At 38.4% G+C, this 26,710-nt stretch overlaps 1 protein-coding gene across 1 annotated transcript in view; it reads left to right on the top strand.

Annotated features, from left to right (window-relative positions):
* Positions 1-26,710, top strand: part of lmbrd1 (LMBR1 domain containing 1) — a 60,352-nt gene that overhangs the window by 20,100 nt on the left and 13,542 nt on the right. The window contains exons 6-14 of the mRNA XM_053230884.1: positions 1,400-1,488; positions 5,251-5,324; positions 9,443-9,568; positions 9,654-9,806; positions 13,439-13,503; positions 13,831-13,933; positions 16,713-16,817; positions 17,899-18,049; positions 21,817-21,870. Coding sequence (XP_053086859.1) covers positions 1,400-1,488; positions 5,251-5,324; positions 9,443-9,568; positions 9,654-9,806; positions 13,439-13,503; positions 13,831-13,933; positions 16,713-16,817; positions 17,899-18,049; positions 21,817-21,870 — 920 coding nt within the window. The remainder of the gene's footprint in view (positions 1-1,399; positions 1,489-5,250; positions 5,325-9,442; positions 9,569-9,653; positions 9,807-13,438; positions 13,504-13,830; positions 13,934-16,712; positions 16,818-17,898; positions 18,050-21,816; positions 21,871-26,710) is intronic.

The following is a 26,710-nucleotide window of genomic DNA, read 5'->3' as shown; positions in this document are numbered from 1 at the left end:
TATCTTGGCTGCTGTTCTGCACAAACCATGAAAATTTTTTATAAATAAAAATAAATAAAGCTCAAATGTATAATTTTACAGTTTTATAAAGCTCAATTTGGTAACGGAACTTAGTTACAGCAAATAACTTGCTGGGTTTTTACAGTTCCAACTTCAGTTTTGCAAGCATTACTGACCTTGTTATTGGGTAATTAATTTAAAAATGGACTAAATGCTAATGCTAGTGACTAGCATCTACAGCCAACTTGTAACCAGCTTCTGTGAGTATATGTAAATGACACGTTACCTACTTCTGGCCTCTCCCCTTCTTTTCCCTCTGAGTCAGTGTTGCTACAGCCTACACCACGAGCCATGAGTGATACTGTTGTCAATTAGCGATAACAAGGGGACACAATAGGATGGTGGTATATTTCGCATAATCATATAAGCTTAGTACCGGGTTAATATGGTTATTGTTGTGTTGTGTAGCTTGACTGGTCTGAGATAAGGTTAGATCACTCAAGTGGTGGCGTGATCTTTTCCATACTTTTGTGTTACTGATGTACAGTGGATAAAAACGCTACACACCCCTGTTAAAATTGCATGTTTTTGTGATGTAAAAAATAAAACCAAGATGAATCATGTCAGATCTTTTTTCCATCTTTTATGTGATATTTCAACCAGCAAAAAAACAAATAGAAAGTGAAAAACAAATAAATGCTTTTATATTATCCTTTTGTAATGAGGCATGTGACTATCCTCAGAACTAACCAATCACATGATTCAAAAGTAATCATACACCTCTCATCAATGAAGTGATTCTGATTAAACCCAAATAAAGTTCAGCTGTTTCTTTAGGATTTTCTTGACATTTTCCTGGTTTGGAATGACTTGAAGAGGGCTGTGCACAAGAGATCCCCTTGCAGTGTGATCTGAAATCCTAGATCTGCATTTTTTGCAAGGAAGAGTGAAATACAATTGCCGTAAAGACTGAGTGCTGTATTGCAAGCAAAAGGTACTTTAACAAAGTATTAGTTAAGGGATGTGCACACACATGCAATCAGTTTATTGTAAGTTTTTTCTTATCCTTTTCCCCCCTCAAACATTTCTGTGTGTTTTTCACTTAGATTTTGATGGTTGCTATATCACATTAAAGGTGGAAAAAGATCTTCGTTTCATTTTTTTTTATATCATAAAAAGGTGTAATTTGAATAGGGGCATGTAGATGTTTTATATCCACTGTACCTAATAAAGTAAATAAACTGGCAACTTGTATATTGCATATATTTTCAACTACCTTAAAATATTTCATTAAATATGATTAAAGTGATATTGTTAATTTCCAGCAGGAGCATGTTGATTAGTTGCAATTTAAATGGCAGAATTACTGATGACTGAATTGTTGCTGATCTTGTCACAGGGCCTTTGCACCATTGCTGCCTCCACCTAAGCAGAACTCTACCCAATGGGACAAGCTGCAATACCTGTTCAAGGAGCTGGACAGCAGCAGTAAGCACAATTTTATCTATTAAAATTACCATAAAGAGACTATTTCATAGTGTGTCAAAGAGCCTATTCAGCCTGATGCATACTTAGGGAAACCACAGAGATTTTAGCTGCAGTATCCTGTAAACCTCTACTACAACAGCTCTACTCACATAGTGTTTTTGCTGTCAGGCCTGACTGAAAAAGCGAGTGCTGTCAGGATGAGGAAAATGGCAGAGGTGACACGTTGTGTTGGCAGCAGTGACATTTAGCTTAATCAATGTCAGCAAGTCCCATTGTGATGCCTGGACCCTCTGTCAGCAAGTTGAGAAAGCTGTCCCTGCTGTTGATGTTAGTGTCAGCAGTCCTCTCAGGCAAATTCTGGTGCCTTGATCCTGCTATGTTTTGTTTGTCCACAAATATTAATCATATAAGTGCATTTGTTTGGATTCATGAATATTCCCAAGAGATTGAGAAATAGGTGTTGTGTGTATGCATTTTTACAGATGGCTGTCCGAACAATCCCTTCAATACCATTAGTATTTGGGAAATACTGACATTTGTCATAGACGCACCACTCTAATATGCCATGTATTATAGCATCTGCAAGAGAACGCAAAGCTTCTGGTCTGCTTGCTGTGTCACTACACTGTACAGCTTTTATCCCCCTCAGCATCACACTCTTGTGTACATGGAATTCCTTGCCCCCTCCATTTGTTGTCACTAAGTAGGGATATATTGAACTGCGTGTGTGTGCTATATTTCTTTGGTTGAGCTCTTTTGGAGAGGTCCACACTCTTTCTTTTTAGCCAGGATGGTGACTTTGGACCATCAATTCCTGAGGTGAAATGCCAGTCTAATCCAGTGACTTCACTGAGTAACTCTACCAGGATTTGTAACATTGCTAATTATTTGTTACTATGGGCAACTAACCCCTGTCGTCAGCCTGACGGCTGTGGGTCAGTGGAGTGCCCCAATTCTCTACCACTTTGTTGATGATTTAGAATTAAGCAACTATTTTAGTTAAACTAACTTTCTACAGCATGTCTACTCTGCTATTCTCTCTTTTGAGAGGGACATTTCCATTACCATGCAGGATTTGTGTAAAGCTTGTGAGCACTCCTATGAAGGGGAGGGCTTGAGATCTTATCATATCGAAGGATCAAAGTGGGAATTGTCTCCAATTAATTGTACTGCTGGAGCTCAAAATCTACACTCTTTTGCCAAATCTGCCAATTTCTTTTACTGTCTGTATTTTTCCTTCTGCTGAGGCCCATCCAGAGAAGAGCATGAGACTCCAACCATCCAGCAACACTAATTCCCTTAATTTTCACCTATCTACTATCATTAATGTAGAGACCTTTTTTATATACAATCTGAGCCTGGACTAGAAACAAAAACTATGACATGCACAGTAAAATTCACTTTCCAGAGTATATATCCAGAAGTTTAAAGCAGTCCTCCTCACCACTCCCTATACACTGTTCTGAACTCTTTACAGTGCTGAGGTATTCCAGTGGCTGGGATTGATGTATTGGTGTTTATCCACACAAGGCTATCATAACCTGCTTGTATGGCAGAGTGGAACAGTTAAGAGCTTACTTAATAAACATTCCCCAGTGGCATCTGGCTCCTTGGCACAGACAGGCCCCAGGGGCTGCAAGCGCATTGAGATAAGAGCCACTTCCTCTGTGTGCTCAGTAGGCTCGTGCAATGTTGAGTTTTCCCCACTTGACCATTTAAAAAATCACAATGAAAGATTTAATTGTCCATAATCCATAGCCTAAAGAAGACAGGAAAACTAACATTTCTATCATTTCTGAAGGAGGGAAGCGTGTAATAATATTACCAGCTGCGCAATCGGGAACTGCTTGCCGGCAGTAGCAATCAAGAAAGCAGGATGGTGAATTTTTAGGTGATTCTGCAGTAAAGTGGAGAAAGTAAATTTTGATGTAATCCCTTTACAAACAGGTTGTCTAATATTGACACAGCCAACATTTTCCACTGTTCATCTGTTGCTTAAAGTGTTTGAACACATCTGAGCATTTACCAGCACAAGAGAGCAAAAAAAAAAAAAAAAAAAAAATTAGCATATTTAATTGCTTTTAAACTATTATCTCTATTAACATTGTTTTGTTCTTTTTTTCTCTTTAAGTTTATTCTATATTTATCTGATGTTAACTGTACACTATACTTGAATAATGTTAGCTAAGTTGAACATCAAAGATTTTATTTTATATTAATGAACTCTTGATTAATGATGCCCTTTACCTTGACAGCTGAGAGCATGTGAGATGGGGGAAGGGGCAGGGTTTCCAGGTGTCAGTTATTATGTGCAGAGTTCCAGATTGATATGTTGTTTGGTTCATCCCCACCCCTTTTTTTTTTTTTTTTTTTTTTTTTTTTTTTGAAAAGACTGTTGGCATATTTATGTGTGATAACACATACTCCTATTGCAGGGCAGCTGTGGTTATATAATATAATTTGAGTAAAGGTCAGTGGGTTTTGTGGAACCATAAAATTCTGTAGAGATGATTAAATTCTTATATTGCCCAAGCCTAGTGCTCAGCCTGTGGCATGCAACCTTGGGATCCTCCTCCAATACCAGACACAGTATACTGTAGCTAACCCTGCAAAGTCTTAAGCAGGAGCAGCAAATATATGGACTCTTCCTGTCGTGAATGGTCCATAAATAGAATGGCTCTTGGTGTCATTTACACACACACACACACACACACACACACACACAGAGACGCTTACACAGATCTGTAAGCTGCATATTCATGCTGTACCCACTACCCAATGGTTCTCTATTTGATTCAGTGCTGGTGACTGGGGAGGCCACTGAAGTATGGGGAGGTGACTGGGCAGGCCACTGAACTGCAGTAGACTGAACTCATTGTCATGTTTCTGGAACCAGTTTGAGATGACTTACGCCTTGTAACATGTAAAGTGATGCAATTTTGCGCTGAAAGTAGCCATTATAAGATGCGTAAATTGTGGCCATAAAGGGATGTACGTGGTCAGCACCAATACTTAGGCTGTGGCAGTCAGATGCTCAGTTGGTATTAAGGGGCCCAATGTGTGCCAAGAAGACAATCTCTGTTGACACAAGTCAGGATGGCTCCATGCTTTTGGAGGTGATTTTCTGCTCACTACAGTTGTAAAGAGTGGTTATGTGAGTTACCCTAGTCTTCCTGTTAGCTCGAGCAAGGCTGGCCATTCTCCTCTGATCTCTCTCATTAACAAGGTGTTTCTGCCTACAGAACTGCCACTCACTGGATTTTTTTTTTTGTTTTTCACACCATTTTGTGTAAATTCTGAGATAAGTACACCCACTTCTATAATCTTGAAGAGAGCAGTTAGCAGCCAACTGGTACTAATGAAATGCTACGAATGAAAGATTAATTAATCATCAAGAAGTGTTACTACCTCTATAAAAGTAAAATGTTCTGCAGTTTGGTGTTCTGGAGCAATCAGGTGTGTGTCTACATCATGCCAAGAAGAAAAGACATCAAACGTGACCTCAGAGAAGCAATTGTTGATGCTCATCAATCTGGGAAGAGTTATAAGGCCATCTCCGAACAATTTAAAATTCACCATTTTTAACACCAAAATTGTGTTACTGTCCAAATACTTATGGACCTGACTGTATGTGCATATGGGGACACAGCACACTGAATAACTGGTACAGTACTAGAACCTGAACCTAATATAGACTACATGTTCACTAATACATTTCCCTTACTTTGTCTCTCTCACTATCTATCTCCCAAACACACACAGATGGTGTGGTGGCGCTGTCTTTCTCCATCAGCTCCCTGACTTTGATTGGCATGGTGGCAGTGATCACATACACAGTAAGTTTGTTGAGCCAATACAATGCCGATTCTGAAGAGTTCTTCTGAGCCAATACAATGCTGATTTGCACACAGAAATGTTAAAGACTCTCTGCATGTCTAAAATACTGTCTGCACCTTTTAAAGTGTTAAAAATTAAAGGGCGTGGGTGGATTTGTATGAAGCATCTCAGAGGAGTCTACTGCGTGACTTGAATTGGAAGGATGGCTTGACTCTGTACCCTGCAAGAGGAAGGGCACAAATTACTATAAATCTTTTTTTTTTCTCTCAAGGACATATGTGCCAATATTACTGAAATACATAAGAACATTTAAAATGACTGCAAACAGCCTTGGATATGTGTGCTGAGGACTGGGGTGATCACGAAGGAATGCATAAAATAAGAAGGCCGTGGCAGCCCTCGGTTTGTGGGACTTTATCATTGTCACTGCCTTTACTTTCACTCTAAGATCTTTGTATTTTCCTTGATGAAAACACTACTCTTCCACTCATGCATCATTAGCAATCCTGTCCTATTCATGTCATACCTGTGACAGATGATTTATCACACTGGGTGATGTGTTGTTATCTGTGATCGACCTAATGGAATCTTAAGTAATGGGCTCCATATGGAGTTTCATACTTGTCCAAGCGTGGTTAATTTATCATCTAACTTTGTGACAATGTGGCCACTTGCTCTTGATTCAAACACCTGGCTGAAAGGTAAACTCTGTATAACATTGTTGTAGCTGAAAGTAAAGAGCTTTTAAAAACGTTTACACTTGTAGAGCTGATCACAATTGTGACGTGCTCAACTTACGTAAATGCTTTTGTACCATCTGCAAAGTCCTGTAATAAAGACTGTATTTCTGCACACATCAGGCACACATTAAGTACAAATTATATATCCTCTAAACTTTTTGCTAGTGTGTTACATCACAATTTAAAAAAAAACAACAGTTCTTAGAATTTTAAATTAATCCATTTCTCAAAGTTTAATAATTCTCTTGTAAACAGCATATTGATGGGGAGAAATCAATTAATTGTATCTTAGGCACCACTTCAGAATCGTGGGCTTTCCCCCTTCAACTTGTCTCACATTCCCCTTCTGTTTTTAACCCTCCAGCATTACCCTCCAGAATTATTGCCACCTTTAAATTTTTTTTTTTATAAAAATAATTGCAAACTACAAATTTTATTTCAAACAATAGGAGAAATTACTTATCTTTGTGATACAAATCATTCTCATTAGAATAACCTTTTTTTAAATAATAGTATTTTTGTCTCAAAATATATTGACAAAACATTGACACCCTAAGCAGTATTTTGCATAAAAGTGAATAAGATCTCATTCTTGAAAAAAACATTAATATTTTTAATTGGCTCTCAACTCCTTACTTGCCTTTATCCATGTCCTTTTTCCATGGAGTATAAATATGAGGTTACCCACATATAAAATAAATTTTTTTCATCTATTACCTTAGGAAAACCAAATAACTTTCAAAATAAGACAGAAACGGATGTTGACCTGCACAAATCCATATAATGGATATAAAAAAAAGTACATAAGGATTTAAGCACAATGAGGGCAAAAAGGTAGCAAACATAGCAAAAAAGTTCACCCTTGAAGTTCACAGAATTCTTACCCTGGTGAAGAAAAACCCCTTCACAACAAATGGCAAGACCAAGAACAGCCTCCAGGAAGGTAGGCATATCTGTGTCGAAGTCTTCACCAGAGTAAATACAGTGGGTTTACCACAAGATGTAAACCATTGCCTCAAAAACAGAAAGACCAGGTTAGAGTTCTCCAAAACATCCTAGAACAACATTGTAAGAATCGATGAAACAAAGATCAAATTGTACCAGAATTATGGAAAGAGAAGAGAATAGAGATGGGAAAGAACTGCTCCTGATCCAGTTACATCTTATGGCATAAGCATGTATGGCTGCCAATGGAACTGGTTCCCTTGTATTTATTGTTGATGTGACTGCTGACAAAAGCAGCATGATGAAATCTGAAGTGTATAGGGCTATATTTTATGCTCAGATACTGCCAAATACTTAAAAACTCATTGGACGGTGCTTAATATTGCAGATAGACAATGACCCACAGCATACTTTGAAAGCAACCCAAACACTTTTTTTTAAGAAGTGGAATGTTCAATCACGTGACCTGAATCCAGTTGATCTGCATTTCAATTGCTGAAGACAAACGCCCCAAGAACAAGCAGGAAATGACATTATTTATATTAAATACAAATTTAATTTGACAATTTATTTTGTGATAGTTTGTCTAATTACTTCTGGTCCCTTAAAAAAAGGGAGGACCATATATTAAAAGTGCTGTAATTTGTTCACCTGATTTGGATGTAAATACCCTCAAATTAAAGCTGAAAGTCTGCACACTGAGCTCATACTGACTATTTAATTTCAATATACTGTGGTAGACAGCTAAAATAACAGTAACTTTGTCAGTGTCTAAATATTTATGGACCTGACTGTATGTCACAAACACATACATCAAAACACTCTGGGAAACTCTTCATAAGAATTTATTAACATATTTATTTTGATGTCTCTGGTTGATAATTCCATCATTTCACTGCTGCTTTTAAACCTCAATTTGCTCCTCATGCAGGGTGCCTTTAGTAGGTGGCCCCAAGCACAGTTTGTGATGAGCTACAGCTTTAATAAATTTAATGCTAATGTCAGAGACATTGTGAGTGTAATTTGTAGCTGCATTACTGCTCCTTACATGCATGCAGTGAGCCCATAGTCTACATACTGTTGTGGTGGATGAATCACTTACCTTCTTGCCTTGGCCTTATGGAACACCCCATTCAAAGTGCCCACCTTCTTGACATAAAGATGACAATTAGACTTAATGAGATGTGCTGAAAAAACACATTAATTTAATTATACCAAATGCTAGCATGTAGCCTCTGGCATCTATGTCTCACCTATCCAGTTCAAAATGATTTCAAAATGGATAGTCCATTAACTATATGATATAAGTATGGGCACTGCCTACCGTTAATCAAGATCAAGAACAATTTCATTTACAAAAGATAAGAATAATTCATTTTGGATATTTATATGTATTATGACAAGTATATCTTCTTTGGTCTGCTTTTGCAGTCGGCACATAACACACCTAGCCTCTTTTTTTTTAATTAAAAAAATAAAGGTGAAATAAGAAATAGGGTGGAGGAGTAAGAGGGTGTGCGTCACACACTCTGGATTTAAGAGCCTCATGATAGCTGGGGAGATAAGGACATAAAAGGTGTGTGTGTATGTATGTGTGTGTGTGTGTGTGTGTTGTGTGCGTGTGTGTATACACACACCTCAGTCTTCTTATGTCTCTACTATTATTGATTTTCAGTGCAGGAATATTGAAGTTGGTTCCCTATTTTAATTTAAGTTCATAAATCTAATATGCTGGCTTCTTGCAGACTCCTGACCCAAGGGTCTTCTATACAGACAGTGAGTCTTCATTTGTGGTTGAACTGCCTATTGATGCTCACTAGGTTGATAAATAACATCTGATTTAAGGCATTTATATACCTGAACCTTTTGAGCCTTTCATTTAGTTTGTCCTGCCTTTCATTTTGTTAGGTCAGTTTTTCCTTATTTTCCTTTCCATTCTTTGTCCAGTGACTGTGAAAAGTGTGCTTGCTTTTTTCCCTTCTCCCCAGTTTGATTGCTGACACATGGGAGCAAAATTTAGCTGCCAATTGTTTTCAGAGATAGAGTTAGAATCTGTACACAAAATCGTTGTTAAAATGGGGCTGCACTCATACAAGTAAAGATATACACACTAATCAGTTTGTCTTGCTTGCTCTTTTTCTGTTATGGTTTTCCTCACTGTCTCACACTTTGTAATTCTGCTAACATACCATATACTTATACACATACCACATATACACATATTTTTGTATGCTGTACCACTTTATACAACATAAAGCTCTCCATTATAAAAAAGCTGTGCTTTTTAAAATATCCATTATTAGGTTTTCTGCATGGCCAGAAATGTCCATGGTGCAGCTTTGTGTTGGACTGAAGAGAAGCTTGGGATTGTGCAGGCTTTCCGTCATGCCCATAAGTAGTGTGTAATTGCTTTTCAACACTCTCTTGGCCAGGCGTACGGCATGTCCGTGCTACCCCTGAACCTGATTAAAGGTACTCGCAGTGTCCTCTACGAACGCCTGGAGAACACAGAAGACATGGGGGAGGTTGAACAACAGATAGAGAAGCTCAAAGCCAAGGTGCGTGGATGCAATACTGGCATGAATAAAACCACTTGTGATTGTAACTGAGGTGGCAGACTTTAACCTCTTTATCTGTGTGCAGTGTGAAGATGGAAGGCCACTCTCTTTGAGAGACAGGAGGAATCTGCAGGAGCTGGAGGCTAAGCTTTTGATGCTGCGTCGCCGGGGCCATCACCTCGAAAATGCCGATAGGAACTGCTGCACTAAAGTGAGCAGGGTCCTCCATCCCTTTAAGGTTTGCAAACAGTTTTTTGTTCTTTTCTTAGTGTTCCTTTAAGTGTACCTGATCCTCTGCTGATGTGTGAAAGGGGGAAGTGTGAATTCTAATTAATTGTCATGGTGGCATTGAGGCAATGTTCCTTTAGACATGATGGCTTAATTGAGATGCCATGTCTCAAGCCTTATGCTCTTGCTTTAGAAAATTGTTTGGTGTATATATAAAATTTTTTCGGTATATATATATCAGCCATACCATTAAAAGCACTGACGGGAGAATAACATTGATTATCTCATTACAATGGCACCTGTGAAGGGGTGGGATATATTAGGCAGCAAGTGAACATCTATTTCTCAAAGTTGATGTGTTTGAAGCAGGAAAAATGGGCAAGCGTGATGGCTAGATGACTGGGTCAGAGAATCTCCAAAACGGCAGGCTTTGTGGGGTGTTCCCGGTATGCAGTGGTTAGTACCTGCCAAAAGTGGTCCAATGAAGGACAACTGTTTAACTGGCAACAGGGTCATGGGCTACCAAAGCTCACTGATGTGTGTGGAGAACGAAGGTTAGCCCATCTGTCCCGACCCCACAGAAGAGCTGCGATAGCACAAATTGCTGAAAAAGTTAATGCTGGCTATGATAGAAAGGTGTCAGTACACACAGTGCATCGCAGCTTGCATATGGGGCTGTGTAGCCTCAGACCGGTCACACTGCCTATACTGACCTCTGTCCACTGCCGAAAGCACCTACAATGGACATGTGAGCATCAGAAGTGGACCATGGAGCAATGTAAGAAGGCGGCCTGGTCTGATGAATCACATTTTTTTTTTTTTTTTTTTTTAAACATCATGTGGATGGCCAGGTGCATGTGCGTCACTTACCTGGGGAGGCGATGGCACCAGGCTGCGCTATGGGAGAGAAGGCAAACCTGCGGAGGCAGTGTGATGCTCTTGGTAATGTTCTGCTGGGAAACCTTGGGTCCTGGCATTCATGTGGATTTCACTTTGACACGTACCACCTTCCTAAACATTGTTGCAGACCAAGTACACTCCTTCATGGCATCGGTATTCCCTAATGGTAGTGGCCTCTTTCAGAATGATAATGTGCCCTGTTCAGGAATGGTTTGAGGAACATGACAAAGGTTTTGCCTTGGCTGTGGGATGTGCTGGACAAACAAGTCCGATCCATGGAGGCCCCACCTCGCAACTTACAGGTCTTGATGGATCTGCTCAATATTGGGCAGGTGGTTTTAATATTATGGCTGATCAGTGTGTGTATATATACCGATCAGCCATAACATTATGACCACCTGCCTAATATTGTGTTGGTCCCCCTTTTGCTGCCAAAACAGCCCTGACCCGTCGAGGCATGGACTTCACTAGATCCCTGAAGGTGTGCCGTGGTATCTGGCACAAAGACGTTAACAGCAGATCCTTTAAGTCCTGTAAGTTGCGAGGTGGGGCCTCCATGGATCAGGCTTGATGGCCAGCACACCCTACAGCTGTTCGATTGGATTGAGATCTGGGGAATTTGGAGGCCAAGTCAACACCTTGAACTGTTTGTCATGTTCCTCAAACCATTCCTGAACAATTTTTGCAGTGTGGCAGGGCTCATCATCCTGCTGAAAGAGGTCACTTCCATTAGGGAATACCGTTGCCATGAAGGGGTGTACCTGGTCTGCAACAATGTTTAGGTAGGTGGTATGTGTCAAAATAGCATCCACATGAATGCCAGGACCCAAAGTTTCCCAGCAGAACATTGCAAAGAGCATCACACTGCCTCTGCCAGTTTGCCTTCTTCCCATAGTGCATGCTGGTGCCATCGCTTCCCCAGGTAAATAGAATAGAAATAGAATGTTTAACAAAGAAAGAATTAAATTTGTCTTTTTAGGGGAAATTATTAACCTGCACAGTTATAAGGCAACTTTTAGTGAGCACAAATATTAGGCAACTAAATTTCAAATATTTTTTTTGACTTAGTTGTTTATTCGTATAAAGTATTATTTAACAAATAACTAACATAACATAAAACAATTTTGGCCTTTCAGCACTATTTAGTGATGAATGTAGCCACCCTTCTTTTCAATAACTTCCATGAGCCTTCCATCCAATGTGTCTGTCAGTTTCTTGATCTGTTCATGATCAATTTTAGCTGACACTGCCACCACAGGCTCCCAAAAGCTGTTCAAAGAGGTGGATTGTCTTTCCTCACTGTAAATGTCACGCTTGAGAATAGCCCAGAAGTTCTCAATAGGATTTAAGTCAGGTGAGGAAAGGGACCAAGTCATCATTCTATCATCTTGATGCCTTTGACGCCTTTTCTGGCTAGGCAAGAAGTGGTGTACCTTGTATGTGATGGAGCATTGACCTGCATAAAGATCATGGCCTTCTTGAATGTTGCTGACTTCTTCCCATACCACTGCTTGAAGAAAGTGCCTTCTAGTAACTGAGTGTAGGTTTGGGAGTTGATTTTCAGTCCATCTTTAACCCGAAAAGGTCCAACTAGCTCATAATTAATGATCCAAGCCCACACCAGTACTACTCTACCTTGCTCAAACTACTACTCTGTGTTCATTAGTGATCCACCCACAGGCCCACCCATCTGGTCTATCTAGAGTAACTCTCATTTCATCTGTCCATGAAACCTTTGAGAATTCAGTCTTCAGGTATTTCTTGGCCCAGTCATGATGCTTCAACTTGTGAGTCTTATTCAGTCGTTGTGTTTCAGCCTACCTTACCGTAGCCTTGTCTCTGAGCACTTCACACCCTTGTATTTCTATACACTCCTGGCAGGTTGCAATTCTGAAATATGCTGGCACTGGAGGCTAACCGGTTCCTGGTAACCTCATGTTTTATTCTTCTTAAGTCTTTTGCAGTCAACTTGCACCTTTTCTTCTCCACACATTTTTTGCGACCCTGTTGAGTATTCATAACCAGCGTTTGGTTGTCTGGTGGTCACGCTTCAATAGTTTTGCAGTCTGCAGTGTGCTGCATCCCTCTGATAGGAATTTTACAATTCTTGACTTTTCAGTCTCAGTTAAATCTCTTTTTGTCCCATTTTCGTGAGGTAGAGAAGCTGCCTAATAATTGTGCACACCTTAGATAGGGCGTTAATCATTTTAAGCCACACGCTCCCTCATTAAACAATTAAACTTCACCTGAAAATAATTATACCCAGTTTGCATTCAGGTTTATATGGTTAATAGTTGGATAATATGCATAGAAAAAATAATCAGATCATAATACTGGCTTGCCTAATAATTATGTGTATATGTATGTATGTATATATGTGTGTGTGTATACCATAACTCAGCTGACCTCTATTTCTGATTTACTGTTCTGTCTCTGTGTATCATGTCAATCTTTCAGTTTCTTTCTTTGTGTGTGTATCCTTTCTTTACCTCATACAGTCAGTCTTTATGAATGTCCTTCCCTGCATGGTTATTTTAAAATTTATGCTCTGTGCACATGCTGTAACTTTTCTTCCTTGTTTTTGTACGTCATACTAGAGGCCATTTAAAGGCAGGGTGATGGACCTATCTGCGTTTCCCTGCAAAGCTAACACCTGGGTTGCTCCAGAGTGGCCTGGCTATATGGTTGAGCATTAATAAATGAAAACTGGAATTGAAAGTCTTTTCTTGCCATTGCCCTCAGATTTTCCTTGGAGTTGTATTCATCCTGGTGGCACTCCTCTTCTTCATATCCCTGTTCATCTCCAAGTAAGCACTCTCATCTTAAGCTAATATTACAAGCTCCACGATAGGCTCACCTGCTCACCCCAAAATAATTGTCTGTATTTAGCAGGTTTGCAGACTAAAAGACATGGGGTTAATAAAGGTTGATCAGTGGAGCATACTAATTTCTGCACCTATAAGATCCTTAACTGAATTTAATACCTGAATTTTTTTATTTATTTATTTTTTTTACATGTACCCATGGAAAACAATGGCCTGCTCCAGTTATTTATTCTCAAGTAGAATTTTGTTTAGTCTTACATTGTAGCCTTTAAATTAAAGGTGAAATGTTTTGTGCTTATATTATTGCAGTCTGGACAAAGCCCTGTATTCATCTGGAATGAGCACTGGCCTTATAATCTTTGGAACAAACCTAACAAACCCCTTAAATGAGCTGCTGCTGGCATTGCAACCGGTGAGGGGATACTTGATTAGTTATTAGCTAAGTTGTCCACTATATACACAATACTAACAGTGAATCATAAGAAACACAATAGTATCTAATTCTGGATCAGTGGAAGTACTTGACCATTTATCATATAGAAATATCCTGCTTTTGTGAAGTGAACATTTGACATGCTGATGTTTTAGAATCGGGTCATGGCTGTGTATCCAGCCACTGAGTAAGGAAACAGTTCAAGTAAAGTTGATTTTACAAGTATTATTTAATAATCACTTTAAATAGAACATTACAGTTTGGAATCATTGAATTTAGTATAAAATATAAGGGTTAGTATGCAGACTGCCCACTCTGGTTTGTGATGCAGACCTGATGAAGGTCACTGTTTTCTCCTAAATCATGAAATAAGAGTACCTGCAGTGCACTGAATTAGTAATAACTACAGTCAGGTCCATAAGTATTTGGACAGTGACACAATTTTTGTAATTTTGCCTCTGTACACCACCACAATGGATTTGAAATGAAGCAATCAAGATGTGATTGAATTGTAGAAATTCAGCTTTAGTTCAAGGGGTTTAACAAAAACCATTTAGGTATTACAGCCTTTTTTTTTTTTTTTTTTTTTTTACATAGTCCCTCCATTTTCACAGGCACAAAAGTAATTGGACACTTGACTGATGAGCAGTTGTGTGGTCTGTTTCCTCGTGATTCCATGACAAATTAAGGATATAAAAGGTCTAGAGTTGATTCCAAGTGTTGAATTTGTATTTGGTAGCTGTTCATGGGAACTCTCCATATGCGGTCTAAAGAGGTGTCGATGCAAGTGAATGAGGCCATCATTAGGCTGAAAAAACAAAACAGACCCATCAGAGAGATAGCAGAAACTTTAGGAGTGGCCAAATCAACAATTTGGTGCATTCTTGAAAAGAAGGAATGCACTGGCAGGTTTAGCAACACCAAAAAGCCTGGAAGGCCATGAAAGACAACTAAATTGGATGATTGCAGATCATTTCTTTCCTCAGTGAAGAAAAACCCCTTCTCAACATCTAGCCAAAGTCAAGAACACTCTGGAGCAGGTAGGCGTGTCATTGTCAAAGTCTACAATCAGGACTCCTTCATGAATGTAAATATAGCCCGTTTAGCTCAAGATGCAAACCACTGGTAACACTCAAGAACAGAAAGACCAGATTAGACATTGCTTAAAAAAAAAAAAAAAAAAAAGTCTCATGATCCAAAGCATAGCACATCATCTGTCAGACATGTGGAGGCAGTGTTATGACATGGACATGTATGACTGCCAGTGGATCTGGGTCACTGGTGTTTATAGATGTGACTGCTGATAGAAGTAGCAGGATGAATTCTGAAGTGTATAGAACTATACTATATGCTCAGATTCAGTCAAATTTGCAAAAAGGACAGCGCTTCACAGTACAGATGGATAATGACCCAAAATGTATCGCGAAAGCAACCCAAGAGCTTCTTAAGGCAAAGAAATGGAATGTTCTGAAATGGCCGAGTCAGTCACCTGACCTCAACCAAATTGAGCATGCTTTTCACTTACTGAAAATAAACCTGAAGGCAGAAAGACCCACAAACAAGCAGAAACTAAAGGCAGCTGCAGTAAAGGCCTGGCAAAACATCTCAAGGGAGGAAACTCAGCATTTGGTGATATCCATGGGTTCCAGATTTCAGGCAGTCAATAACTTTTGAGCCTGTGAAAATGGAGGGACTATGTAAACAAATGGCTGTAATTCCTAAACAGTTAATGCAATGTTTTCGCTGAACCCTTTGAATTAAAGCTAAAAGTCTACACTTCAATCACATCTTGACCGCTTCATTTCAGATCTATTGTGGTGGTGTACGGAGGCAAATTTATGAAAATTTTGTCACTGTCCAAATACTTTTGGACTTGACTGTATGTTTCACCACAGAATCCATTTAGAGCCTAATCCTTGTAATCTCTAACATGTGGCACAATGATTAGTTGCCATGTTTGTGGAATATAGTATTAAATTATTACATGAAATTGTTCAGAAACTTGATTTAAATTTTAATTTCATATAACATAAATAGTGGTATAAACGGTTAATATTTATCTGCACTAAAGGCGATAGATGTCAGCATGTATTTCAGATTATCAAAAATGTGCATCATTAGCCATGAAGTTTTGGAGAATCAAAATGGTACCAAAGATGCTAATTAGGTCATTTTAACATGAAATTCAAACAAACCATATAACCCAATTTCGTCAGTGAATTTGCTGTATTTACAGATGCTGTAAAAATTATAAGAACTGTGGCATGGTAATGCATTGCTTCAGAATATAGGTGCATAAAAATAGGCCATTTATGTCTAGTCTCTTAATTTCCAGTTAGATATGCTGTACGTACTATTTAGCCTATTACTTTGTACTTTTTCGCATTTACCTTTTTGGTGGTACAAATTTTAGCTCTTTGTGTTTATACCTGGCTAGGGATCCAGGTCTCTTGTGAAGATTGATGGCATTGACAACTTATTGAAAAATATTAATAGTGATAGTGCAGGCAATTATATAGTGTTTAACAGGAAAAAATTCACTACTTTACTACAAAACAATATACATTTTATCTATTTTTATATACATTTTGTATAGTATTTGTTGCTCATTGTAAGAATTCTGGAGCTTACTGTACTAATGAGGGAGTATTGTACACAAACATTGCTGCCTGGAAACAGCTGTGTTTATTGGTATTATATGGTTAGTTTGTTGCATTAGAGAATATCTGAGACAGATCATTTCTTTTGTCTTTTTCAGGTTTTTCCTCTAGACTATGTGTTGATCACCGTTATCACGATGTACTTTGTGTTCACCTCCATGGCAGGCATTCGTAATATGGGCATATGGTTTTTCTGGATAAGGGTAACGTTTCTGCATTTATTTCATATTCACTTTTTAGTTAGGGCCCCACAAGAAACATGAGTATAGTAATAATTATATCCAATTTGTATGTACATTTCTGTAAACCTGACTTGATGCTTCTTCATCATATAATGCCAGGACTACTGTCCTGTTTTTATTGGCTATTTGAATGGAACAAGACTGTTTAATTGCAAAATTCGATGTATCCAGTAGGTATTTCTACAACTTGTATAATAGACATAGAAAATGCAACATACATTTTAATGATTTCCTGGTCCCAGCTACCTTGCAAAAGGTATACAAATAGCATAGTTCAAAATTTGCCAAAGTTTAAAGTTTACCACCAGTCTTAAAAGTTGTAGTTTATGCTTTGAAAGTAGGCATAGAAAACTGGGACTGACATTGATAATGTTTTTAAATTGTAGGACTATTGACAGGCTCAAAAATGTTGTAACCCATTTTTAAGACCAGCTTCTTTTAAAAATAAACTACACATATAAATTGTGAACAGGGAACTTTTTTTGCTTTATGACCTGGTGTTTGTCGTGATGTTTGCTAATGGAACCAAACCACAAAACATTTTATCATCCGCTAGTATTTGTTTGCTACATTTTGCAGCTCAGAGTTGCTGAGCCACAGAGCAGATAGCCAGCCACTATGTGGTAGGGTTGTAACACGTCTCACCAGTGAATACTATATTGAACTGAACCTCATGTGCCAGCAAAACACAACTATCTAATAGACAGCACCTGTCATCAAGCTTAAACCCAATAGGAGATAAAAGTGACATCAGGCCTACAATTAATATATGAATGGCTGAATTAATTTAACTTATGAAGAGAATGTGTTAATGCTTTGCCTGATTTCTTCTACAGCTGAAAGTGATAGATCACAATGTTTTCTTCTGTTTTGCCACAACACCAAATATTCCACAGATTGTTTGCTAACCACTCATTATGCTTTGGGATTTCATCTGTTTTTCATCATTTCATCTGTTCCATAAGCAAAAATATCGCAACAGTAATTTCTGATTGTTGTGTTTTTTTGGGGTGTGTGTGTCTGTGTCTGTGTGTCTGGGCAGTTGTACAAGATCAGGCCGCAAAGAACCCGTCCACAGGCCCTGCTCTTCCTCTGCATGATCCTGCTCCTGATTGTACTTCACACCAGCTACATGATCTACAGCCTTGCCCCACAGTATGTCATGTATGGCAGTCAAAAATACCTATGGCAGGTAAGAAAATAAGAATGTTTTTATGTGTATGTGTGTCAAAGAGCACTTCACCAATTATGTACCTATACGTTAATCAACTCTACTATACAAGAGAATCAATTATATCTTTTACCATCACAGTGTACAAGAACCTTGTCCGTAATTTGCAAACCCCATTCATACCCTGTTTATTTAATTTTCTGACTGTCATTTTGGTTATTCCATTATTACATATTGTTATTCCATATATTGTCATCCCTGTCATTATATTGTCATCCCTGGACCTTGCTCTCAGGCATATTAGTCAGGCAACACCAAACCCTGCCAAAAGTTTAAGGGGGGGGGGGGGGGGGGGGGGGGGTGAATAGTTATGCAAGACCATGTATGGTAAAACCATAATTTGGAAAATATATTTTTTGATAATGAATTAATTACCAAAGCTAATATGATCCATTAATTTTTTTTCTAGGTGATAGGAAGGTACCTTTCAGATAAATGAAGAAATATATTAACACATTTAAGAGTTGTTGAGGTGTCATCGGTCTCCTAAACTGTTTTGTTTTTTTTTTTGGTCCGACCCACTTTTTGATTGAAGTAAATGTAATGTCACCCATTACCTACATTGAGTTTGACACTTCTGAACATATTCTTAATGTACATACATGATAATCAAGTTAATAATGTGATCACTGCAAATTTCTCAAGTGAAGACTAACTGTATATCTTCTTTGAAGATATTGTTGCACTGAACTGCTAGTGCACACTTTGCTTTTAAAGAAAAGACAAGTAGTTGATTTGAATGAATATTGCAGCAGCAATACTTACCATGCCTCTCAGCAATGCATTCATTCAGACACAAAATTACAAGAATATACACTAACCAGTCACTTTAATAGGAACACCTGTACACCTGCCCATTTGTGCAGTTATCCAATCAGCCAATCATGTGCAGCAACACAATGCATAAAATGCAGATACAGGAGCTTCAGTTAATGTTCAGTTAATGTTCACAACAAACATCAGAATGGGGAAAAAGTGTGATCTCTGTGACTTTAGCCATGGCATGGTTGTTGCTGCCAGATTGGCTGTTTTGAGTATTTCAGATAATGCTGATCTCCTGAGATTTTCACACACACCGGTCTCTAGAGTTTACACAGAACGGTGTGAAAAACAGAAAACATCCATGAGTGGAGGGTCTGCAGGCTTATATACCTTGTTTACTGAGAGAAATTGGAGGAAAATGACCAAACTGGTTTGAGCTGACAGGAAGTCTACAGTAACTCAAATTAGCACTCTTTACAACTGTGATGAGCGGAAAAGCATCTCAGAATGCACATCAAACCTTGAGATGGACAGGCTACAACAGCAGAAGACCACGTCAGGTTCCACTCATGTCAGCCAAGAACAAGAATCTGAGGCTATCATGAACACAGACTCATTGAAACTGGACAGTTGAAAACTGGAAAAAGACCAGATTATTTTTTTTTTCTTAATCTTCAACTGTCCAGTTTGTCGTAGCCCATCCATCTCAACCTTTGATGTGTTGTGTATTCCGAGATGCTTTTCTGCTCACCATGATTGTAAAGAGTGCTTATTTGAGTTGCTTGAATCAATCTGGCCATTTTCCTCTGACCTATGTTATCAACATTCCATCCACAGAACTTTCACTCACTCAATGTTTTTTTTTGTTTTGTTTTGTTTTTCACACCATTCTGTGTAAACTCTAGAGACACTTGTGTGTGAAATTCCCAAGAGATCAGCAGTTTCTGAAATACTCAAACCGGCCCTTCTGGCAGCAACATCCATGCCACGATCAGAGTGACAGAGATCATACTTTTTCTTCATTCTAATGTTTGATATGAACGTTAACTGAAGCTCTTGTATCTGCATGATTTATTTTGCATTGCGCTGCTGCCACATTTTGGCCAGTTTATAATCTCACCATTATATACCCTACTTTTGCACTTGGGCCTAAAGCTTCAAGATAACATGCCTTTTGCAACACAAAAAGGACGAACTTTGAAAGAATAAAACCATTCTTTAGACACTAATAAAAATATGTTATATTGCGTACCTGATGTGCGATTGTAAACCTTTCTGTCTGAATATGATACAGTATACAGTACATTTAGAAAGTATTCAGACCCCTTCATTTTTTCACATTTTGTTATGTTGCAGCCTTATGCTAAGATGCTTTAAAAAAAAAAATTTTTTCACATCAATCTACACTCCATACTCCATAATGACAAGCAAAAACCAGATTTGTGGTAACTTTGCAAATTTATTAAAAAGAAACGACTGAAATATCACATTGACATAAGTATTCAGATCCTTTGCTATGACACTTCAAATTTAGTTAAAGTGCATCCCATTTCTCTGGATCATCTTTGGGATGTTTCTACACTTTGATTGGAGTCCACCTGTGGCAAATTCAGTTGATTGGACATGATTTGGGAAGGCGTACACCTGTCTGTATAAGATCTAACAGCTGAAAATGCATATCGGAGCAAAAACCAAGCCATGAGCTCAAAGGAACTGCCTGCAGAGAATGGATTGTGTTGAGGCATAGATCTGAGGAGGGCTACAAAAAATTTCTTCTGCATTGAAGGTTCCCAAGAGCACAATGGCCTCCATAATTGTTAAATGGAAGATGTTTGGAACAACCAGGACTCTTCCTAGAACTGGCAGCCTTGCCAAACTGAGCATTCGAGGGAGAAAGGCCTTCGTAAGAGAGGAGTCTGTATGAAGGGGTCTGGATACTTTCTGCATGCACTGTATATTCTTTCATGTATATTTGTTCAGGCACAGTGATTGCTCTTCTTAAGAAGGGAAAACATAGCATTTCAACAAGACCAGCACAAGAAGTGCTGGTTTCAAGTAAGCAACCAGCACAGCTATGCTAATTGCACCAACAGTGCCATCTAGACCTGCATTAACCAACATACTGTAAACCAGCATCAAATTAATGGTCTAAGCTTTTTTCCAGCAGTGAAGGGAGCTGAAACGACACCTTTTTTTTTTGTCTTTTAAAATAATTTTGGGTATTGGTCTACCCTCTGGGCTTCTGAGTCTCTCTTTAAAGGATCAAAGGATTTTTTTAAATTTCTACAATTTGGTTGACATTATTGGTGTCTATAATAAAAAGTAAGTATTTTTAATTTGTAAAAAAAAAAAAAAAAAAAAGCTTGCTAGCTAGCTACCAAGTTATTTTTACACTTAATTTATCAAACAAAAATTAATTACCAAATTTAGAACACTAAATTGGGTATAGAATGTTTGTGCTTACATTTGTTATCAATTAATTACAGTGGCAGCACCAAAAAAAAAAAAACAATGTTTTTGTAAGCAAAAGAACATAAGAGGTGCTAATTTACTCCCATGGAAGCCGGGTATCTGGGAGAGAGGTTTCTACATTTTAGAAGCTTGATGTCTGGTAATTTTTTATCTTTGCTCCACTGAAATTTTGTGCTCCAATACACTATAGGGGGTGCTGCTATTTGACACAAACTAACAGTGAAAAACGGACAGTTCTGATTAAAGGATGTCTTTTAAGCAATTGCCTGCCTCTCACACCTACCTCATACAGCCCTGTCCAACTCCTAGAACTAAAAATAAAGTAAAAATATATATATATATCCCTGCATTCAGGGTTTATAAATTTATAAAATGCAGGTTTTAATAGCAGATAAAGAAAATCTGTCAAAATCACTATGTAACCTCATGTGCTCATTAAATATATTATCCCTGATCCTTATATATATTAATGACAGGAGTACATCTGTTGCAGGAAAAACCACACCACAGCTGCCACCCCCAAGACATGTGATGCAGATGCTCCGGATGGTAGGACTGTTTTTTTTTTTTTTTCACGTTCTCTTCCTAACAGCCTTACCTACAGTTTTACTGATGTGCTCTGTTGGAAATATTAAGTTTTTGGTGGTTAATTGGTTTTAAGTAGTATGTTTTGAATATATGATTGTATAAGGTTTAATCCATATGATTTTTTAGTGGAAAACACATCCCTTATGCATTCATTATGAACTTTTAAAATGGTAATTAAAACCACACGTGAGGAGAAGGCCTTTTAGTAATTAAATTTTCAGAAAAAAAAAGGCATTAGTACCCAGCAAAACATAATTATACTGTACATTACATAAAAACTGTTAATTTACCTATTAATAAAACAGTGGCTGAAATGATACTGGATGGCATGGTGGTGCATCGGTTTACTTCTGAGTTCTCTAGTTTTCTCGCACACTCCCGAAAACATGCCAGTAGGTGGATTGGCTATGCTAAATTGGTGTGAATGTGTGTGCATGATGCCCTGGGTGTCCAATTCAGGGGTGTGTCCCCATCTTGCTCCCAGTGTTCCAAGTATAGAATCTGGAGCCACAGCGACCCTGACCAGGATAATATGGTTCCTGAAGATGAATGAACAAAAGAAGGAAATTATAGTATTTAAAAATCCCCCAGGATGATCCTCAGACAGCTTACCTTTTCAAAGAACCTGTATTATATCAACAAGATAAAAACATCAAAGATATGGTGAATGATCAGGAGTGAATGTTTCCCTTGCAAATTTATAATACAGCTACTAAAATCACAGGCCTTAAAAACTTAGAGTTTTTAATCACTCATTACTGCAAGAGTTTTTACTGCATGTCCATTCAAGTGGTGCAATCAGCTGTACACCAGAGAAACCAAGAGGAGACTAGCTGATCATTTTGTTGAGCACCTTCTTACCATCAGAAAGGAGTTCTCTTTCCTAGTGCCTAGACTAGTTGTTGCAATGTGAGCTATGAAGAGAAGAAACTTAGAAACTTAGCCTTGTTGATAAAAAGGCGTTAGTACCCAGCAAAACATAATTAGATTAGATTCAACTTTGTCATTGTGCAGAGTACGAGTACAGAGCCAGTGAAATGCAGTTTTTCGCATATCCCAGCTTGCTAGGAAGCTGGGGTTAGAATGCAGGGTCATGATGTGGCATCCCTGGAGCAGATGTGGTTAAGGGCCTTGCTCAAGTGCCTAACAGCAGCAGCTGCTTGACAGTGCTGGGGCTTGAACCCCCGGACCTTCTGATCAGTATCCCAGAGCCTTAACCTTTCATTATATATTATATTATATGTCATTATAATTGCTGCAATCTATCTATGGGGCAATGAGTCATTTGCTATTTTGATTGGACAGTACGAGTCAGGTCAGAGAGTCAACTCTCAGAAAAAAAGCACAATTTACCACCAGGTCTATGTGGTAAATGGTTCTCTGCATTCATATAATTATATCTTTATAACTGTTATTTATTCAGAACATGTCTTTGTGATTGTAATTCTAAATAGATGCTAACAATACCTTTATTGAATGTAAATGCTAAAAGAGTGCTTGTGATTTTAAACATAAATTTAATTTTCGAAAGCAAGCTTTTTGCTACTTTGTTAGTTGCTACCTAAACATGTTGCTAAGAATGTTATGGTAAAGTTCTGAGTGCTCTTCGTGTATTATTGAGTAGATTTTGTTGCTTTGTAGTGTTGCAGTATGTCTGAAGTGCAATGAGGTCGTCTATCCAGATGAGGGAACTATAATACAATACAATCTCAACGGAGAACATTAGAGTAATAGTCCAGTCAGTTTGTTAATATGCTGTTGGGTCAGTATGACCAAGGGGAAGCACTCAATCTTTTTTAATGTAATAAAGACAGATAATCTATCCATAATCTAGCCTTTCCTAAAGTGCTCCTCTCCACATTTAGGCATATTCCAGTACAGATGTCATCAAGCTCTATACAGCAATACATCCTCTTTAGGCCTCACATAGTCCAGCCATCGCAAATCAACTAAAGTGCAATCAGTTCATACACTTGCAAACCATCACAGGCTCCTAAACTGTTTGTGCTGAGGTTTTTTTTTTATTTCTTGGTTAGTTTAGTGTCCTTTGTCTACAACATTTTCCAGTAGTGAGGTGAAACCAATTTCTTACAAATTCCCTTATGTATGATATATATGTCCTTATACTGTATGAAAGCTGCAATATTAGCTTCAGGAAGTCTGGATCATGTATTTTGCACGTGTTTATTAAAATGAGCATTTAGCCAGTGAATTAATTGGGAATTTGCCTTGTATGTATAAATTTAAGGCCTTGGGATAACACAGATACTCTAGTCAAACTCTATACACAGCCATCCCTAATGAAGATGGATTGAGAGCACTAAAACATTTTCTTAATGCATGACTGGAAAAGAATCCACCCACTGATATTCTCTTAGGATTATCAGAACTTGTGTTAACACTAAACTGCTTCAACTTTAATTAAATTTTACTCTTAGATTAAAGGTGTCAATATGGTTATTAAAATGAGACCTTCTTACTCAAACACTGTGTTGGATTTGTTGAGAGAATATTCCAACAATTCACTGCACATGTACCCACACTGTTCCTTAGATTTTTGGAATCGCTTCCTGTTCACTCAAAGAGCTCCAGATGTTCATTTCTACCTTCTCCATATTTCACTCTGTCTTGAAGTATACATGGAGTAGTTCACACCCTGGCTCAAACATAACCTTTCTGATAAGTCAGTAATTCCAAAAGATTCCTTTTTGAAACCCACTATCTTTTATAAACATACCGACTATCATTCCTTCTGCCAAAGCACACTGAAAATTCCATTCCTTATTTTCAGCTACTGAGACCTAAACACATTCACAGAGACACAATCACTCAAGTAAGGAAATGTGATTTATTTTTAGAACCGTGGATTTCCTAAGATAGTCATGATAGTATTACCACTACTGAGTGAATGGATAAATAAAAATAAACAATACATTGCTGAGACAGAATGAATTGCTTTCATGCTCACTTATCCTATTAATAAAACAGTGGCTGAAATGATACTGCATGGTGGTGCATCGGTTTACTTCTGAGTTCTCCGGTTTTCTCGCATCTCCCAAAAACATGCCAGGAGGCAGATGCTAAATTGGTGTGAATGTGTGTGTGCATGATGCCCTGGTGTCCGATTCAGGGTGTGTCCCCATCTTGCTCCCAGTGTTCTAAGTATAGTTTCGGGATCCACAGCGACCCTGTGGTTCCTGAAGATGAATGAACAAAAGAAAGAAATTAAAGTATTTAGAAATCACCCAGGATGATCCTGAGCCTGCTTGCCTTTTCAAAGAACCTGTATTATACAGACAAGATAAAAACATCAAAGACATGGTTGTCAGGAGTGAATGATCAGCCAAATAATAACTACAGTACTTCTGTATACAAACATTTCCCTTGCAAATTTATAATACAGCTACAAAAAACACAGGCCTTAAAAACTTAGAGTTTTTAATCGCTCATTACTGCAGGCATTTTTTATTGCATGTCCATGCAAGTGGTGCAATCAGCTGTACATCAGAGAAACCAAGAGGAGACTAGCTGATCATTTTGTTGAGCACCTTCTTACCATCAGAAAGGAGTTCTCTTTCCTAGGGCCTAGACTAGTTGTTGCAATGTGAGCTATGAAGGGAAGAAACCTAGAAACTTAGCCTTGTTGATAAGTATTATTAACTATTTTTATATATATATATATATATATATATATATATATATATATATATATATATATATATATATATACAGTGAGAGTAAAAAGTATTTGATCCCTTGCTGATTTTGTTGGTTTGCCCACTAATAAAGAGATGATCATTCTATACTTTTAATGGTAGATGTATTCTAACATGGAGAGACAGAATATCAAAACGAAAATCCAGAAAATAACTTTAAAGAATATATTTTAATTGATTTGTATTTCATTGAGGGAAATAAGTATTTGATCCCTCTAGCCAAAAGCACTTAATACTTGGTGGCACAGCCTTTGTTTGCAAGCACAGCGGACAGACATTTGTTGTAGTTAACCACAAGGTTAGCACACATATCAGGGGGAATTTTGGCCCACTCTTCTTTGCAGATCCTCTCTAAATCATTAAGGTTGGTGGGCTGTCGCTTGGCTACTCGGACCTTCAGCTCCCTCCATAGATTTTCGATTGGATTTGAGGTCCGGAGACTGGCTGGGCCACTCCATGACCTTAATGTGGTTCTTCTTGAGCCACTCCTTTGTTGCCTTTGCTGTATGCTTCGGGTCGTTGTCATGTTGGAAGACCCAACCACGGCCCATTTTCAACTTCCTGGCAGAGGGGAGGAGGTTGTTCCTCAGGACTGCACGGTACATGGCTCCATCCATCTTCCCACTGATGCGGTGAAGTAGCCCTGTGCCCCTGGCAGAGAAACACTCCCAAAACATAATGCTTCCACCTCCATGCTTGACGGTGGGCACAGTGTTCCTGGGGTCATAGGCAGCATTTTTCTTCCTCCACACATGACGAGTAGAGTTTAGGCCAAATAGTTCAATTTTGGTCTCGTCTGACCACAGAACCTTCTCCCAATCACTTTGTACATCTTTGAGGTGATCATTGGCATACTTTAGGCGGGCCTCCACATGTGCCTTCTTAAGCAGGGGTACCTTTCGGGCACTGCAGGATTTTAATCCATTGCGGCGCAAAGTGTTGCCAATTGTTTTCCTGGTGACTGTGGTCCCAGCTGCCTTGAGGTCATTCACTAACTCCTGCTGTGTGGTTGCAGGCCGATTTCTCACAGTTCTCATGATCATTGCCACCCCACGAGGTGAAATCTTCTGTGGAGCACCAGACCG

This window comes from Pangasianodon hypophthalmus, chromosome 28, assembly GCF_027358585.1.
Source record: "Pangasianodon hypophthalmus isolate fPanHyp1 chromosome 28, fPanHyp1.pri, whole genome shotgun sequence".
Classification (NCBI taxonomy): Eukaryota; Metazoa; Chordata; class Actinopteri; order Siluriformes; family Pangasiidae; genus Pangasianodon; species Pangasianodon hypophthalmus.
Note: the sequence above shows the minus strand (reverse complement) of the source record. Positions and strands in the feature narration are given on the sequence as shown.